Source organism: Centruroides sculpturatus, unplaced genomic scaffold (genome assembly GCF_000671375.1).
Source record: "Centruroides sculpturatus isolate CEXI.00-Female unplaced genomic scaffold, Cexi_2.0 scaffold445, whole genome shotgun sequence".
NCBI classification, from domain to species: Eukaryota; Metazoa; Arthropoda; class Arachnida; order Scorpiones; family Buthidae; genus Centruroides; species Centruroides sculpturatus.
The window spans coordinates 260,316-280,507 of record NW_019384683.1 but is presented as its reverse complement, the minus strand read 5'-3'; the positions used below and the strand labels follow the sequence as shown (position 1 = coordinate 280,507).

Sequence of the window (20,192 nt, the reverse complement as noted above, 5' to 3'; positions counted from 1 at the left end):
ATTTAAAATGCGCATCAACTGAACTAAAATAAAAGACAAAGGAATGCCAAGTGTTCGAATTGATTACACTATATAGTGTCTAAGCAACAAAAGTAAAATCATCATCAAGTCTGACCCTACTGGAGATACACATGACCACCTTTATCTCTCCACCCCCTCAACGTTTCAATCAAAATCACCAAAATTTAATAGAATTGATCCCCTAATATACAAATTCACTGCAAAATTCCAGAAATTTTGACAAAAAGCACAGGCATTATAAAGCTTTAAACAGAGTGAACAAAATTGTGCCTCCCATACACTATCATCACTACATATGGAAGAACCCTAAAATTGTTTTGCATTTCTTGATGTTTTAAGATCTCTTGAGTACAAAAATTAAAAATCTTGGGGGTCTTTTTTGACCAATTGACATAATTTCCAATTGACCAATTGACATAATTTGTTAACGGCTGGGAAAGTAAAAATGACATTAGCAAGGGATTTGTTGTGCCTGTTTTATACCAGCACCTTCCATCTTTGTCTCAATGTTCTCCAGTTATCTCAGCATCAACCACTATTTTGTTTTGTTCTTTCCGTCCTGTGGGTCTATTTTTCATAATGATTGTGAGTTTGGCAAGGCCCACAATGCAGGTGGCCAGGTAGTGAGGAATTTGCTTATAATTCTTAAAAGTTCAAGAGTAAAGTAACTCCTAATACAGTATTTATGCACAAAGTGCATAAATTATGTATTAGGAGAATTACAAGCAAATTGGTATATTCACTTAACGGTTTGCCTCAAATAATGTAGAACCACAGTTAATTTGAACTCAGATAATTAGGGTTCTTATTGTATTTTCACAATTAAAACAATATAAATGAAATTTGCTTGTAAATTTATGAAATTATATAATACATTTTATATACATCATAAACTATTAATAACATTCTGTTAACTTTAAACTGTTATAAAATATTTCTTTATAACATTCAAACTTATGAATCAAAAACTAACTCTACCTCATTATCTGAATTACAAAATAATAAATCAAATCTAAGTAAAAAATTAAAATAAAAAACTTACTTGCATAACCTAAAATACAAAGTTTTCCTAAAAGTTTACTAAGAAATTCTAAATTTACATCTTTCTCTTCAGTCAATCTTTTATGAAGCTGATGTAAAACCGAAAGAAAAGATGTAATGAGATGACTTATATATGTATCCACTTGAAAGTTCTTCCTAAAATTAATAATACAATATCATTATGAAAATTTATATATATACATATATACACAGTAAAAGCTTGATATAACAGACCACAGGACTGAAGAAATTGTATGTTATAACAAACTAGTAGCCCGGGACGCCCCCTAGTGGGTGTTGTTTACAAATTTCCATGAGGCACGGTTCCTTTGACTTTTTTGTTCCTATCAATATGCTGTACAGTGCTGTTAAAGTCCCAATGGTAAGATTAGGTGAAGAGGTGGCGACCCCCCCAAACTGTAGCCTCCTGTGCGAACAAAAAGGCAAATAAACCATACCCCTACTCGCGACCCTTCGCGAGATATAAGCCCCTGAAATAATAAATTCCTATTACAAATATACTGAATTATTTATATTGTTATATTGACCAAATAATAATTTATTGCCAAATGAATAATAATAATTCATATTGTTAATTTAAATAAAAATTAAAATTGTTAATTTGAATGTTTGAAATATGACATGATAGGGGTGCCTCTAGTGTCCGTTATCAAATGGATATGGGACGGACGGACAGATTGAATGGGTGATATATATAAATACTGTATCTGTTTTATTGTGATTACTTGTTATTATGGATTTGTTTGTTATATCAAAAGTCTATTACTATACAGCAGAATCATATTAGCATGGATCTCTATAACAAATGTAGAGAAAATATCTGCAGTTTGCAGATGTTTTCTCCAAGTTCAGATGCCAAATCAATGTATTTTAACTAATTTCACCAGACTTATTACCACTGATATAATGAGATTCTACCGTATATAGTAATATCAACTTGTCCATTACTGCATATCGATATTGTGGTCAAACATTAATTATGTAGTGGACAAAATTTCAGTTGTAAAGTATATATGTCAAATTTTTATTAAACTTGTAAAAACAATACTTTTATTTTATTTTTCTTTTTAAAATATTTTTAAGAAAAACCTGTTGTAGTTTTTTTTCTTGCTTTAAAACTGTTTGAAATTGTCTGCTTACTCATAAACTTTCTTTACCAATCAGAAACTGAGATTTTCTATCTTCAATCTGGTGAATTATATCTATTTTTTGTGTTAAATCTAAAGTTTTTCATTATTTTTTATGGTCCATGGCTTTGCTTTACAAACAAATACAAGATTTGGTTTGATTTGCTACAGCAATGTGATACATGGATAATCTGCTGAGGGGAATGCCTCCCAGGAGGACTTTTATGGAAAACTGATCTCTATTTAGGTGTTAGAAATGTGAAAAACACCCAGAAAACTACATGTAACCAGTCCTTTGATGATGCACAAACCCATGATGAAATATCAATATAGTTGGTTTTATCTGCTTGACCACTGGTGGGCTATAATAACTCATCACTTGTAGAGAAAACAAAACTAAAAATGAACAAAATTAATCAGTCAGAAAATAAAACAAAACTGGGCATATGTAAACGTGTAGACTGAAAAAAATGATTAAAAATAAATATTATATTATTTTTTGCAAAAATTAAATAAAACAATAACTATGACAAAATAAAATGGTGACCAAAAAGTACTGTACATAATAATGGAAGGACAGCAGTTTGCAGGTAGTTCATAGTGGGGTAAGTTTTCTTATAATTTTCCTATACTTTTGGCCAAATTGAATTAAACCATCTGTAATTATGCTAGGTCATTTATATTAGGATCTGTAATATAGAGTTTTTACTGTATATATTTAAAATTAAAAAATTTTTTAAAAATACCATATATCTTGGCAGATAAGATGATAGTTGAATCATAAAAAAAAGAAAAAGGCCTCCAAAATCCAGGGTTGTCTTATAGGACCGATACAAAAAAGAATTAGATTGAAATTTATATAAATTAAAACCATTATAAAAAGACAGACAATCTGTAATAATTTACTAGAAGAGAGTAGGATATGTGCACAAAATAGAATAGCCCATACGACATTTTTGTGAATAGTCAAGGTCATTACCCAAATGCTGAATCAGTGCCAATGTAACAATCACAAGGCAGTGCTGCCAGATGAAAGAAAATAAAATTTGTTCATTTGAAAAATTATAAATAGGACGTAATTCTGTATATGCTATACAGTATTATTATTCAGATGATAATCGCTGATCTAAACTGAATTCATGGGCTGTTGATAGTTTGGGGGTTGTCTTATAGGGCAGATACAGTAGAGTGTCATTTATCCGAAAGCCAGTTATCCAAAACATCGGTTAACCGAAAGCATTTCAGTCGGCAAATTTAAATTTTCACTAGTGCTGTGGCGCTGCAATCTGGCTATATCTTGGGCTACTCCAATACTTTTTTTGTTGGTGTGTGTGTTTTAGTTGGCAGTACTGGCACTTTTGTGTGGTGTTTTTCTGAGGACTGTGTGTCATGCTGAATCAAACGTTTTTGATACTAGATTAACTTCTAAAGTATAATTTTTTTGTTTTTATACTTTTCAATATATTTATTTTGTTTGTAAAAAATAAAAAAATAATTTTTAACGATACAATAGCCACGATTGTTATTTAAAAAAGTTTATGTTAGGCTTAACGTCGACGAAAATTTAACACAAAGCGACATGCAACAGAGAAAAATTTCAACATNTATGTAAACGTGTAGACTGAAAAAAATGATTAAAAATAAATATTATATTATTTTTTGCAAAAATTAAATAAAACAATAACTATGACAAAATAAAATGGTGACCAAAAAGTACTGTACATAATAATGGAAGGACAACAGTTTGCAGGTAGTTCATAGTGGGGTAAGTTTTCTTATAATTTTCCTATACTTTTGGCCAAATTGAATTAAACCATCTGTAATTATGCTAGGTCATTTATATTAGGATCTGTAATATAGAGTTTTTACTGTATATATTTAAAATTAAAAAATTTTTTAAAAATACCATATATCTTGGCAGATAAGATGATAGTTGAATCATAAAAAAAAGAAAAAGGCCTCCAAAATCCAGGGTTGTCTTATAGGACCGATACAAAAAAGAATTAGATTGAAATTTATATAAATTAAAACCATTATAAAAAGACAGACAATCTGTAATTATTTACTAGAAGAGAGTAGGATATGTGCACAAAATAGAATAGCCCATACGACATTTTTGTGAATAGTCAAGGTCATTACCCAAATGCTGAATCAGTGCCAATGTAACAATCACAAGGCAGTGCTGCCAGATGAAAGAAAATAAAATTTGTTCATTTGAAAAATTATAAATAGGACGTAATTCTGTATATGCTATACAGTATTATTATTCAGATGATAATCGCTGATCTAAACTGAATTCATGGGCTGTTGATAGTTTGGGGGTTGTCTTATAGGGCAGATACAGTAGAGTGTCATTTATCCGAAAGCCAGTTATCCAAAACATCGGTTAACCGAAAGCATTTCAGTCGGCAAATTTAAATTTTCGCTAGTGCTGTGGCGCTGCAATCTGGCTATATCTTGGGCTACTCCAATACTTTTTTTGTTGGTGTGTGTGTTTTAGTTGGCAGCACTGGCACTTTTGTGTGGTGTTTTTCTGAGGACTGTGTGTCATGCTGAATCAAACGTTTTTGATACTAGATTAACTTCTAAAGTATAATTTTTTTGTTTTTATACTTTTCAATATATTTATTTTGTTTGTAAAAAATAAAAAAATAATTTTTAACGATACAATAGCCACGATTGTTATTTAAAAAAGTTTATGTTAGGCTTAACGTCGACGAAAATTTAACACAAAGCGACATGCAACAGAGAAAAATTTCAACATGGGATACATTTATATAATTTTTCGTACATAATCAGTTATCCAAAAAATAAGTTATCCGAACAACCCCAGTCCCCAAATGATTCGGATAAACGGCACTCTACTGTATATACTAAAACTATAAAACTTTGACAAAAATTTATACCCGAGATATACAGTAATTCTTACCTTATATTAATTTTAAATCTTTTTGTCATTCTTTCAGGCAGGGTGACGAGAAAAGAAATTATTTCATCCCATTTATGAAAATACAAATGAACTATATTTTTCTTGTATTCTTGAATAATGCATTGCTCTAAAATCATATCTTTCATGTTGGGATGTATAATAAATTTTTCCAGAAGATCAACAACTTGTGCTTCATTTAAGCTAAACAAAATAATAAAATAAATAAAAATCATACCTACTTTCTAATTTATAATAAACAAAATTTTAAAAATTTGTAAATATATGATAAATTAACTTGGCAAAAAGATTGAAAAATTTTACCAACAAAATATACATTTTATAAATGAAAATCAAGTGTATATTATTGTAACATCCTCATAATGCTGGGCTGCAATTTTCAATCATCTTTTAATTTAAAAAAAATCACATGACTTTAGTACAGACCAAAAGTTTATATATAGTTAAATGGGGCATCTGACCCTAAGTTTTCCATATCTGGTCTCAATTTTCATCTAACTCTATTCTTGTGATTAATGAAGGACAGATGGGTGGACAACAGTGGGAATGTATAGGTCTGCAATCTGAAAATTGCAGCCCAATAAGTTATAAAGTGATCAAAAAGATATCATTTTTAAAGTAAAGAATTTTGAAATTTTGCATAAATCATTACAGTACAATCTTGGTAATCTAACATATGAGACCAGAATAATGTTAGATTAAGAAGACTGCCAAATTATCGGAAGTTTATACATTTTGGAAAATTAACAATTTAAACACAAAAATATGAATATAATTGGCATCATGAAAATAGTTGAGTAAATAAACAAATTTGACAGTGGGGAGCCAACTGTCGATGATGTAGCAAAATGCAAGTTGAACTATTGATCAAAACATCCGAGTGTGTGGCTGTCACCATCAATCATGTGGCCAAGTTGATAGATTCTCAGTAAATTTAGTGAAAAATTGAAATAACCATGGAAAATTTAGAAGAAAGTACAATAATTTTGGTGGAAAATTTTGGGAACCAATTTTTATATTTATACAGTATTGTTTTGTAAGATACTATACATTTTCAAGAAGCCTAAGATGATGAACCTAAAAATCTTTAATATTATGTCATGCTTAGAGGAAAAGTGTTCAAATTTAGTGAGAACTGGAATAGTGGGAAACTTGTCTACAACTTGATAACAGTGCTGGTAACACCTGAAAATCAACTAGTATTGAATTACAGTGGTACCTCAGGATACAAAATTAATCTGTTTCGAAACTGAGATTGTATCATGAAAATGTCGTAAGGTGAATCATTTTCCCCCATACGATTACATGTAAAACCAAATAATTCGTTCCAACATGAAAAACACACTCAAATTAAAGCTGAGTAGTACATTAAAAAATAATAACTATAGTAAGGAAAACACTGAAAAATGCATTTTGTAGTTGTAAATGTATAAATAACCATAATAGAATAATAATTGATTAAAAAAAATGTAGTTTTATTTGCACTTTACCTTTGAGGATAGACAACGTGGAGGTGTAAACTGGTGGCGGAACAGAGGGAGAAGGGAAATGATACTAAAACTTAACTTACATAACATAATGTAACAATAACTTAAAAAAGATGTTTAAAAATTAGCATTGTTTTATATATTTATAGTTTTTAAAAATTTTTATTTACTGCTTTTGCTTTCTTTCCTTCACTTCCACCAGCACTTTCACTGGATAGAGGTCGCTTGGTAAAATATCTATCCAAAGAGGTTTGACTTTGCCTACTTTTTAAAATGTTTCTAAAATGACTTAGGCAAATGTCATTAATCCAAGCAGCAATACAGCAGTGTGAACCTTTTCAGGATGTTTCTTTTCAATAAAATCAGTCCCTTTCTGATAATACCTTAAGATTTACTTTATCGAGCGAGATCCACGACGAAGTAAACACATGGACTGAGACCAATGAAACAGAAGTGAATAAAAAATGGCGCTGTGAACTAATGTAACATCGTATGGTGAGTTTTTGTTCATATTGTGGAGCAAAAATATGTTTGAATTTCATGTCGTATCCTGAAAATTTCGTATGCTGGGGCATTCGTATCCTGAGGTACCACTGTACTAGATATCTCAAAGTAGAAAATGGCCAGATTACTAAGATTGTATTGTGCTTGCTTTTCAGTGTCTGAGTTATAGCTACAAATTTTAATACTGTACACATATTTAGTTTATTTTATTTTTAAAAAACCTTTCAGCAATGGGATTAAATTAAGATGCATTATTTATTAAAGAATGGAAAGTAGCAAAAGAGAAAAATCTATAACTTATTATAATTGTGAAAATTCTAAAAATTTCATCAAAAATATTAAATATATTTTCAGAGATTCTTCTTGTGATCTTTCATAAAAGTTTTCTAATAAAAAATTTATACAATATTTCATTGCCAAACTAAATAATCAAAATCTAGCTTATATAGTAGCACGTTTCATTATAGATTCAAACCAGATCAGCTCCAGTAACTATTAAATACACTATACAGGGTGTGGCATAAAGAGTGAATAATCTGTTACCTGCAGATACGGCACATCATGACTGTTCAGAAAATTAAACATTGTGTTTAGAAAAATTGTCATAGTTTTCAAGTTATTGGACATTTTCTATTTTTTGGGAAAATGGACTCCGTCATTTACATTTTTCAATATCATGGTCACAAATCAAGGATTTTTTCCATTCTGTTTTTGAATACAGGTAGCCCTCAGTTTATGCCGCAGTTCCATTCCTACAAAAGCTGGTGCAAATCGAATCAGCGTAAAATGAACCCATATTTACAGCAAGGTATAGGGTTAGGTTCTACATAAGTGAAAAATATGCAAATAATTTTGTTTATTAATACAATATAATACAAAATAGATATATTATATATTTAATTTTTTTAAATGTATTTTATGATAGAATAAAATGAAATGTTTTTATTAAAAAATCTCAAAAGACATTTCAAAGTTTCAGATCTCTTACATTTTTCGGAAAAAAGTATCCATTTGTAATGGTTTAGATTTTTGTTTTCTTTCATTAATAATTTTGGAATATGGTTGAATGGATGCGATGATGCTCCTTTTTACATTTGCACTTTGCTCCCAATCATTGTCTAACTCACAAGTTCATCCGCCAAACTTTCCATAGTTGAAAGGATACACTAACCCGAAATAGAGCTACAGACAAGCAGAGATGCTGATTGGTCCACTGCCGGCTGCCCTAGTGCATATCTAAAGTCAGTTTGAACAGAAAAATTGAAGTTGGTTTCGTCTCGCTAAGGAGAGTTAGATATCGTCTGACTGACAAGAAGTAGGTATCGTCTGGCCAACGAGAAGTAGATTTCATCTCACTAACGATAATTTGTGATCGCTGGAAGTGCTACTGTGTCGTAAGGTGTTTTTCTGAATGAACTGATATGGGATACAAACTATTTGCATTTATTAGTGCTCTGGATTCGAACGACATTTATTGGACTATTAAGTTTAATAACTTGACTCGTGGGAACCTAAACATTTAGTATTTTAATATTAATTTAATGCAAATGCATACATACCCAATAATATTGAAGAGAAAAAATAAATATATTCAATAAAAATCTTTGTTTTAACAAATGTACTGTACAATGTCGCAGCTCAGTAAATACATAAACATTGCAACAAAAATCAGTCTGGCATAGGGAAAATAGGGGAATTACATCACGAAATGGCAAATTGAGCAGTGGCATTATTGTTAATCGGCGTAAATTGAGCCAGTGTAAACCGAGGGCTACCTGTACTAGTTTTGGATACATGCTCTATCAAACATAAACTGCCATTTTAGTGTCATAGTCTTGGTTTTTTTTAGAACAAAAAGTAATTCAAAATGTTTGTTTTGTTTTTTTTCGGTGTAAAAAAAAGTACTGTAACCTGAGTGACAAACTAACTAATGATTTGCCTATTGTACTGAGATTTAAAATAGCATAAATGGCATTTGTAACTTTCAATTCAATGAATATTCCTACTGAGAAAGATCAAGGAAAATTTTTAAAATCTCATGAATGAATTGGGCTTCTAAATAATCTAATTGGAAATCCAATGAATCTAATTAAAATGATAGAATAAAACAAAATGATCAATTGGGTTACTACATTTATTATTGTAAATTTACAATAAGTGTTCAAAGTGATCATCATGGGCTCTGACACATGCCCCACACCTTCTAATAAATGATCGCTTAATTTTTCCCGCAATACCTGCTTCACTGATTTTCCGTGCAGCCCTTTTGATTCGCTCCCGAAGCTGCTTGATCAAGGTCATGGGCTTTTTGTATATTTTGTCCTTAAGGCACCCCCAGTAGAGAAGTCCATTTTCCAAAAAAATAGAAAATGTCCAATAACTCAAAAACTATGACACTTCTATTAAACACAATGTTTAATTTCCTGAACAGTCATGATATGATGTCCTGTATCCGGAGGTAATGGATTATCCACTCTCTATGCCACACCCTGTATATATATATATATATTTGTCTCTTTCTATTTCCCCTTACCGTCAATAAGAATATAACTAATTCCATTTTCCAATGTTTCTTCTCCCTCATCTAGAACCACTGCATGTACAAATTGGTACCAAAGAATTCATATCTACATAACTTAAGTTATGTTGAACAATATTTAAACAACAGAAATATTAAAAAATGAATAAAACATCTATTAAAAAACAGTTGCCAAAGCAGTACATCAGTTGATTTTAAAAAGTTGAAATTAGTGTTACTCCCCACAAGAAAATTTTATATAGACAACCTGCAATATTAGATGGCTGCTACTGAAAATTTTTCTTCAAACTCGTTGATGACAAAATACTCATCTCATATCAATAGCATACTAGTCGATGGTCCAATTACCTTTGAAAAAATACTATTCAATCAGCTAAAACTGGTTTGGAAAGAACATTAATGTTTGAATTTTGGAAATAATATAATTATAAATTTAAATAATGTTAATATTAAACAAAAAGATTATTCAGTAAACTACTTTTGATTAGATCAATATTTTGACAAACATAATGGCTGTTTATAATGTAGCCAATGACTAACAATAGCTAAATTAAGCACAACTACATTAGTAATAACTATTATTACTGCAATGCAACTGGTAGTGATAAAAACAAAACTACCAAAAATTCAGTCATTTAGCTATATATTTTATTCAAGTATTTGTTTTTTATAGAGAAACATATTCAGAATTATGAAATATTTGTTAACTGGTAATTATGACATACTAGGGACATGTGAAAGTGTGGAATTTGCAAACTGTGCCTAGTTTAGTTATGAGTAGTTATTGGCTGCATTCAGAAGACTCAACAGTTGCAGAGCTGTTGAGTATTTTTCTGCCAAATGCACTCTGCAGTAGCACCGTTTCAAAACGCATGATGTTTTGACGTCACATTCAGTAGCATCTTTCATTTAAGCTACCTATCACTACTCGACACTGACCAATGATGGCTGCTTCCAGTTCCAATGCATATGTCACTCATTGTTCAGCAGACATAACTATGTAACATGTACCGATTGAAACACTTTTGCTCAGTTACAACTGTTGACTCTGCTGAATGCAGCCATTGAATATACAGTAGTACCTCAGGATACAAACGCTTCATCATATGAAATTTTCAGGATACGATATGAAATTTTCAGGATACAATATGAAATTTAAACATATTTTTGCTCCATAGTACGAACAAAAACTCACCATATGATGTTACATTAGTTTGCAACGCCACTGCCATGATCACATGTTCCTTCTGTTCATTGGTCTCAGTCCGCGTGTTTGCTTTGTCGTGGAAGGATCTCTTATCAGAAAGTGACTGATTTTATTGAAAAGAAACATCCCGAAAAGGTTCACACTGGTCGTATTGCTGCTCAGTTTAATGACATTTGCCTAAGTCATTTTAGAAACATTTTAAAAAGTAGGCAAAGCCAAATCTCTTTGGATAGATATTTTACCAAGTGACCTCTATCCAGTGAAAGTGCTGGTGGAAGTGTAGGAAAGAAAGCAAATGCAGTACTACTAAGCTTTAATTTGAGTGTGTTTTTCGTGTTGAAACAGATCATTTGGTTTTATATGTAATCATATGGAGAAAAATGATTCACCATACGACATTTTCATGATACGATCTCAGTTTAGGAACAAATTAATTTCATATCCTGAGGTACGACTGCACAGAAGAGGGATCCTAATTTGCCTTTCTGCTTAGGTTCAGAGACACTGTTAAAATGTCTCTACATATACTTGTACAATAACCCAGCCTATAAAGTTATATGATCAATATATCCAAAAAAAGAATTCTAGATCAAATGTAGAAATGAAACTTTATACCATATTTATATAAATTCATATTAAAATCTATTATGAAATTAAACTTACGTTTTCTCGTTTAATTGACGAACTAATACTAGAAAACTGTCGCAATGATTTCCGTTCAGAAAAAAGTCATTAAGCAATTTCTTCTGCCAACCCAAACGTGAAGGTAATGTCAATAAAGCGCATAATATATCCTGCAACGGAAGAGTACAAGAATATTTCAAACTTCCCTCTTTTACCAGATGATCGCGAAGTCTCTCTGCAGATCGCCATTTAAAATCGTCATCGTAATCGGATTTTACGGCATACAACACCTCGTAAACGAGTTTTTTAGATTCAACGCTTAAGTAGCTTTCCATTTTTTGTCTATAAATTAATTATTAATTTACTTTGGGATTAAATTTATACACAAGACAGAAAAATAATTTAAACTCGGCAGACGACCGACATATTGCGAATAAGTGTTGCCAGCCAACACGTTTTCACAATCTATTTATTTATGGAGTGCAGAACAATTTTCAAATGTTATTTTTGATCATAATAATTTTTAGACAATATTTAAATAGTTTTTGATAAAAATGTAAATTTAATTTGCGATTATATTATATAAAATACTAACTGTACCCAGCCACGCGTTGCTGTGGCTCAAAATGTATCCATTATAAATGTATAACACTCCCCGCGGAGGAATTTCGAAAAATCCCTTTTTAGCAGGGCTGTGGAGTCGGAGTCGTGGAGTTTTGATGTTTTAGCCGGAGTCGGATGATAAGGAAAAGTCGGAGTCTGAGTCGGTAGATTTTTACGCGACTTCCACAGTCCCTCAGTTGTTGAGTCGGAGTCGTGGAGTTTTGGTATTTTAGCCGGAGTCGGATGATAAGGAAAAGTCGGAGTCGGAGTCGGTAGATTTTTACGCGACTCCACAGCCCTGCTTTTTAGTGTACATTCTCTTGACGTACAGTAAAGTACCCTATTTTAAAACGCAAAAAACCGCATCTAAAATAGAATAATGGAAGACACAGTTCTTCACGGTAAGCCTTAATTTTGTCCCTCTCCCCGCGGGGGAGGAATTTTGACATTTATATAATATAAAAACGCGCGTATTCGAATGAAACGTTGTGTCAAAATTTCAAAGCAATCAGTTAAGAACTTTAGAAGATTTAAGATTTTGAACATTTGCATTTTTATTTAAATAAATGTAAAAATAAATTCGACTTAACAGACGATCACTATTATAATAAATTGAGTGTTGCCACAATATTTTTGAGAATATAAGAATAGTTTCAAATGCTATTTTTGATGCTATTAGTTTTTAAATTCACGGCTTATACAGCTTTCTAATTTAGTGATAATTAATTAAAAACTTCCAATATTGTGAGTAAGAATTGTTCTGAGAAACATTTTAAATATTCTGTTCGAATAAAATCAGATCCAGATGAGGTGCCAGATATAAAACGTTTAATTGCTCTTTTTATCTCTTCTGATGTAAAGTCTGAGAAATATTCTTCTCTTATTGGAAGCACTTTATATATGTCCATCGACAATTGGTCTTCGTTAATAAATACAAAATGACCTTTAGAGAATTTAGCAGTATAAAAATTTAGCCATCTTCCAAAGGAATTCTTGAACTGTAATTTATTAATTTTTTACATCTAAAACAGTTGATTGTTTGCCAAAATGTTTAGAGTTGCTACATGTCACCAGTCTTTTTAATAATATAAAAGCCGTTGTCTGTTTGTGTGAATTCCTTATAACTCCTGCAATTTTTGTCCAATCCAGATGAAATTTTGGTTATATTCGTTTTACGCTCTTACGGAAAGTATACGCTACTGATTTTCTTTTTTATTTATTATTTTAAGAAAATATTAGCTATAGAATAAACATTTTATCGATTTAGGATAGGATATGGCACTTTCGTTACAGTGACGTCATTGACCACGTGACGTTCATGCTTGAAGAAATTTCCCTTAAATTGCATTTTTAAATATTTTGGCAATTGGCGTATTTTAAACTTACTTCATTAAATTTAAAATTTAAATTTTAAAAAATGCTAGCCTCATTTTGTCACTTCTATAACAATTTTTTTTAATCTTTCCATAGTGACCGTGTGATGTTCTTTTATCCAATCGGAAGTAACGATATAACGAACTCGTTATTAGGTGGAGAGCATATATTTTAAATTTTAAAAATTAAAAATACGATTTAAAAATTGCATCCCAGCAATGTAACCATGTCACGATAAATAATTGCCCGTTAAAATATAAAAAGTTGTTATACGAACAGGTGTAGAAAGAATCTAAACATAAGTATCGTATATGTCTTTTTTGCTGTAAATAATGAAATTATTTGTAAATAATAAAATCAAATTTTAATGATTCAAAACTTAGAAATTTTTCATTTTAATTCACCGAACAAAGCGTTATTTGTATTCAAAATTATTCGTTGAAATTTTTGTCCACGTCTATTTTAAATTATCTCGATTTAGTCTATTTTTCAAAGCGCACTTCGGACAGATCAACGGAACGTCCACTCCTCGTTTTTCAGGCGCTTTTAAGAGTCCGTTTGGTGCGATCTTCTTTTGGCACAGCGCACATCAAATGGTTTTCGTACAAGCAGAAATTTTTTTTTTATTGGAATTTTCGGCGGCCTCTTTGCATCCCGTCCTGTGCTTACGGAGTCCCGATAAGAGTTGGAGGTAATGGATGGCCGCCATCGGTTAGACGAAACCTGGCCGTCTTTCTCCATCCATTTACATCTCCACAAAGACTGTCTTTATCAGAAGGTTGTAAACGTGAATTAGTTAAGTCCACGACCACGTTTTAAACTAAAACAACATTTATTTAACAACATTTAACAATCCTCGAGTACACTTGAAAGAGAGCTACACGTGCTCATGGCAGCGATCACCCGACAAGAAGAAGAAGCAACAATACCCAGAATTCTCTCTCTGGGAAAAACCCAGTTCCCGTTTTTCTATCCGGGATTCCCGGGAAACTCGTAGAGGAGTGGCGCCATCTCACCAGTCCGTGATTTGTCGCCGCAGAGTCTTGTTTTCCCACACGAATGGCAGATGGCGTAATGTGTGGCCATGATTTTCTTCATTTTCTTGATTCGATCGTCTCGTTTTCTAATTTTTCGTGTAGGAGATTAACATATCGGACAGACTTTTCTGATTTTCCTGGCACTCTCGATACATGTCTTGCAATACAGATGGGCGCATGTCAGGGAAACCGGGTAGATGTAAACATCCCGACATTTAGGACATTCGACGTGAAACACATCTAATTATTCCTCTGCTATTTTTTAATGTGGATTTCCAACAATTAGCCAAGTATAGATTCTACAATAAAGATTGTTTGGATTGTTTATTCGTTCAATTATTTCGTATCCCAATCATTTTATAATTTAATTTAGATGTTGTACTTATTAAATTTACATGCTTCGTATACAAGTAATGCATTATTGTGTCGTAGTAGTCCTATTAAATTCCGTTTAGCCTAATAACACTAACAAAATTTCGTACAAATCGCCTTTCTTCCTGGCGGTAAAAACACAAAATTATATTTTTCTATTTTTACTCATTTTTCTTTTTTTGAAGATCTGTCCGAGCTGTTAGACTCGTAGAAATTCGTTTCGAATGTCTTTTTGAATTGAAAAACGAGAATGTTTATTCACAAAAACAGTGTCAGCATTTAATGGATACAACTGAGCTTCACACGTGTGTGTAACTCGATTCTGGTTACTCTGATATTCGGGAACCTGTTTTTTGTTGATGCAAATACGTTTCCAATGTTGTGTTGCGTGTTATTCTTGATATACAGGGGGACCAAACATCGATCCTCGCTGGAAAGGTGTTTATTCGAACATGGGTATTTTATCACTCCAAAACACACGCGGAATTTTTTTTCCTTTGACTTTTTGGGTTTTGTGAGTCTCGACACGTCAAGTTTTGTAAAAAAAAAAACAAACAAGGCCAGAGGATCAAATTTGACAAGATTGTGATACTTATATACAAATACAACAAACGATGTATGTAAAATCTATAACCTTTTCGTTTATTCTCGTTAACAAAACACTAAACTATAAAGTAACCATTTTATAAGTAGAAAATTTTTTCTATTAATTCTTTTTACCCAAACAAAAACATCAGACGTAAAATAATTATGACAATTTAGAAGACAGTCAATTTTTCTTGGGAGTTTTCTTTGGTAACTATAAGTTTGGCGCTTGGAAGCGGTACCCACAAGGTGTTAGCTGTATACAAGATGTAGCTGTTTTTTTTTTTTTATTACAAAAATAGAGTCTAGTTCCCAGAAAAATATTAGTTCTAAATTCTGCTATGGCAAACAGCGCCAATCGCGGCAACAAGATTTGTCTTTGTTTCAGTATTTCGTTGTCTTTGTTGAAAATGGAATGCAGTACTGTATATGCAATTTAAAGTAGGCCCTACAAGTATAAGCAAAGTTTAAGTAGACATATGAAAGAGAAACATAAAAAGGACTATAACAGGAATAATGAAGTTATAAAATTATTTAAACGCAGTTTTTATAGCATGACCATGGATGTGCCTAGTGGGGGTTAAGTTGGCTATGACCCCCAAATTTTAGCGTAAAGTTGTTGGACATATCTAATTTCAAATTACATTTTGTGATCATACTTTAAACTCGGCATCACGAGTGGGAGGGAAGTTAGAATTTTAACCAATAGTGGCCTTTATACGTACAGGTACAGTATATTCTTAAATGTGCGAACGAACGAACGGGTTCGTGATGCGCAAGAACGTGGAGTGAAAAAAATACAAAATACTCTTTTCCGTACCTTTCCTGCGTTCAGAACGTAGATGTGTAAATGCAAGACAGCGTGCATTCTCATCCGACTGCGTGGCGCGTGGCATTGAACATTTCAAAAGTTACAAGTAGTGTATGATCACATCCTAATCGAGTCAACCATATTATGAGTGCAAATAAAGAAGCGCGTCCGTATTATTGCTGCTGCTGAAATATATGTAGTAGTTAATAGCCAAAAAATAGGAGAAAGCCCCGTACAGTACTTGAGTGAAAGAATATAGGCACTACTACAGCCATTTCCGGCCTCGTTTTTCATATTTTTGTTGGATACTCCTTACTTTTAATACATCATAAGCAAGGATGTTCTTTACACAAATTTATAAAATCGGTTACAAATTCTTTCGTCTAGCAACGATAATCCGCTATGACCGCTTCCTGCAGTTAGATGTGTACTGTACTGTACTGTACGTGTAAATGCGAGAACGGTTGAACCGAAAGACATGCCTAAGTGATTGACTGTGTGAAGACCCAAACGGGGTCCGAAAGCAGGCCATTAACGACTTTTTAAATGAGTCAAGTTTCGTAGTGCGAAAGAGCGAACTTAAAGATCGGATTTAAACAATGAACCTTTTGTCTTGTTAAAACATTTTAAACAATAGATAGAGTAAAGTCGAGGAAAACGAGGTTGGAGAGGAGTCGTGTTCCGACGCGACGTTGACCTCTCCCGCGCCCTGCCTGGAGTTTCGAATTGTCACCATGTGACGAGGAGAGACCAATGGAGAGGCGACCGCGGTGGAAAAAATCGATAAAACCACGTTTTCGGGAACTTTACAGAGTCTTGGGTTTTGGTGTGTAGTGCTCACCTGTCGGGATTTGGTGCTCCCGACCGAGACGCAACGAAGGCTCTTCCGACGACCTAGGAACTGGTTTCGCCAACCCGTCCACTCTAGGATCGCCGAGGTCACGTCCAGGATCGTCGAGGTTCGACTTGTCAACCGAGGATATCACTACAAGTGTTGGTGTGTGCCCCGGAGCCATCGTTCTCTGCGTCCACAGTGCCGAAAGCTCCCCAAGGACCAATCGAACAATCGAACTGTCCGATTTTTAGGAACTGTGACAGAAACCCATCGTGGGATAAGCTCTTGCCCGCATTAGATTGTTGTAAGAACGATTTATGTATATTATTAAACGGTTTTATATGGTAAACCTGTCTCGGTGAGTCATTCCGCGCCCACACGACAGAATTAACCGCTCGGCTGTCGAAAACACCTCACCCCTAATCGGCTGGCCTCACAACTGCATGCCACATTTAGCTTCAACGTGAACTCTTTCCCGCGCGTACCTGCGTGGCTCGTAAATCACGTGGTTAAACGCATGTGTAAAAGCCGCTGATATTTAGTTAAATCGTTCATCAATAGATGCAAACGATAGCAGAGACAAATATCGAAAGCTGTGATTTGAGACATTTCATTTAAACTACTTTTTTCCCAATGAATCTGAAATAAATATATACATTCTTTACGTTTACAATAATTATTGATAAATTTATAACATTTTAATTAAAGTGGAGACATTCATTTCCCTCATGCTCGATTTTTGAAAATATTAACTCCCAAAATTTTTTTGTCAGGCATGACAACCATAACAAATCCCACCAACTAGAATGTTTGTCACTTATACTGTATCGTTATATGACTAAGTCTCTTCATGCAAACACTTGGATAATTAATTATTAAAGCACAATTATTGATTTAAATGAGATAAAATATAATAAAATGGAATAGAATTTCTTTTACACAAAACAGGTAGATTTTATGTGCAGAAGAAAATAGCGAACTGTGAGATACTTTCACACAAGTCAATTCATCTTCCCATCGAAATTCTTATACAGTAGAATGATGATTATCTGAGCCTTTCTCCTATTTTTTTGTCCAACACTAGTGGCTAAGTTAATACTACTGAATACTGGTAATTGGTTGTGGTGCACACCTCACTAACACAGTGGCCAATGTGCATTTTTCCTGGTTTTCTATTACCTGTATAAATATACCTAAATAAGAGCCAGTTTCATAGAAACTTCTCCTGGGTGGCATNATGCCTTATTTTTCGGCGCGTTACGGTCAGGACTGGCCGGAAGGGAGTTACGCAACTCCGCGAACACCCCTCCGTGCCACCGCCAGTAAATGTTTAGCCTTACCCAGTCCAGAGGAAAGCACCAATCCAGTAGATTATCATAGAGAAGGAAATCGAAATGATTCAAAAGGGAATCGCGGCGATAGAGTTATTTCGATTAAGGTCAAAGAACAACCACGCGGTTTGCTTAATGTAAGAGACGAGGGATGCGATGCGATCCCGTTGGCGGGAATCGGTAGATCTAAGAGCGAGGATTCTCCGCGAGATTTACCGCCTTGCACCTTAATCTGCGAAATAGAAGACAAAAGAACGCGGCTTACGATAGATACAGGCGCAGCCGTTACGTTAGTATCAAAGGCGCTCTTCCAAGAGTTAGGCAGATTGCAGGAAGCACAAACGAGCGCGTTAGATTTAATAAGTGTAACAGGTCACGGGATAGAAATAATAGGGAAATATATCCTAAATTTTAAGATAGGTAATTTAAGGTTTGTGCACGAATGTTATGTGGTAGACCCTAAAATAACCGAACCAAATGAGGGAATTTTAGGAAGGGATATAATAGAGAAATATGATATAACCATTTCCGTTAAAAACGCGAAGTTAATATTCCCAACAGGAGATGAGGTAACCTTCCGGGGATTGGCAAGTGTTCATAACAACATTAGTGATTCGCCAGGATTAGAAATAAAGGATAGCAGACAGAACGAAGGGAATCAACGTGGTCGGTTCGAAGAAAACGTGACCCGCTTAGACAAGGTTAGAGAAGATCGGAACAAGGTTAATAAAAGTAACAAATATAAGAAGAGGAGGAAAGGAAACCGCGAACAGATAAATAAACAGAGTAAAGTGTTAGAGACTACAGGCCACAGAGAAACAGTTAGAAAAAACGAAAGGAAAGATGATCCTACGCGTGTTGTCACATTGTTAAACGATTGCGTAGTTCCCCCGCGATCGGAAGTCGTGGTGAAAGGGAACGTGAGAGGCGAAGTTGTTAACCAAGTAGGTGTAGTTGAACCTTGTACTTTGGATAGAGAAGGAGTGTTTATTGCAGGTGTCTTAGTGAAAACGCAACAGAGTGGCAGAATACCGATTAGGATTATGAATGTGTCCACTCAACCTATAAAATTTAATAAAGGAAGTAGATTAGGGACCTTTTTTAGGGCAGAAGAAGAAACAAAGGAAAGCGTAGAACGAAACCATACATTGCAATCCAAAGAAAAAGAGCTGACTAGAGCGCAGGTAGCTAATCTATTCGATTTAAGTGAAGTGGGGAAGGACAAGTTGACTCCTTTGCTGGACTTATTGTATAAATACAAACAGGTGTTTGCAAAGGACGATTTCGACTTGGGATATTGCAAGTTAACCGAGCATAAGATAGATACAGGCGATAGTCCTCCAATCTATCGAGCTCCATATCGCATTCCGTATGCGCAGCGAGAAATTATGGACAAATTAATAGAGAACATGATGGAAAGTGGGGTAGTTGAACCATCAAGCTCCCCGTGGTCAGCACCGGCATTATTGGTCAAGAAATCTGATTCAAGTTATCGATTTGTGGTGGACTATAGACAACTAAATAAAGTGACGAAGATAGACCCATACCCCTTACCGTTGATCCAGGAATCATTGAGCCTGTTAGGCAAGACTAAATATTATTCCACGATGGACACATTGAGTGGTTATTGGCAATTGCCGCTGAGCCCGGATTCAAAAGAGAAAACTGGGTTCAGTACTCCATCGGGGCATTATGAATTCAATCGTCTCGCTATGGGTCTTTGTAA

The 20,192-nt window shown here is 33.6% G+C and overlaps 1 protein-coding gene across 1 annotated transcript in view; it reads right to left on the bottom strand.

The window, feature by feature from the left end:
• The window catches only part of LOC111626995 (telomere length regulation protein TEL2 homolog), a 52,357-nt gene extending 40,416 nt beyond the window's left edge, over positions 1 to 11,941 (bottom strand). Inside the window, exons 1-3 of the mRNA XM_023370534.1 lie at positions 11,558 to 11,941; positions 5,140 to 5,340; positions 1,064 to 1,218 (exon numbers count right to left, since the gene is read on the bottom strand). Of these exons, the coding sequence (XP_023226302.1) occupies positions 1,064 to 1,218; positions 5,140 to 5,340; positions 11,558 to 11,853 (652 nt within the window). The 5' untranslated portion in view covers positions 11,854 to 11,941. The remainder of the gene's footprint in view (positions 1 to 1,063; positions 1,219 to 5,139; positions 5,341 to 11,557) is intronic.
• Between the last annotated feature and the right edge of the window lie 8,251 nt (positions 11,942 to 20,192).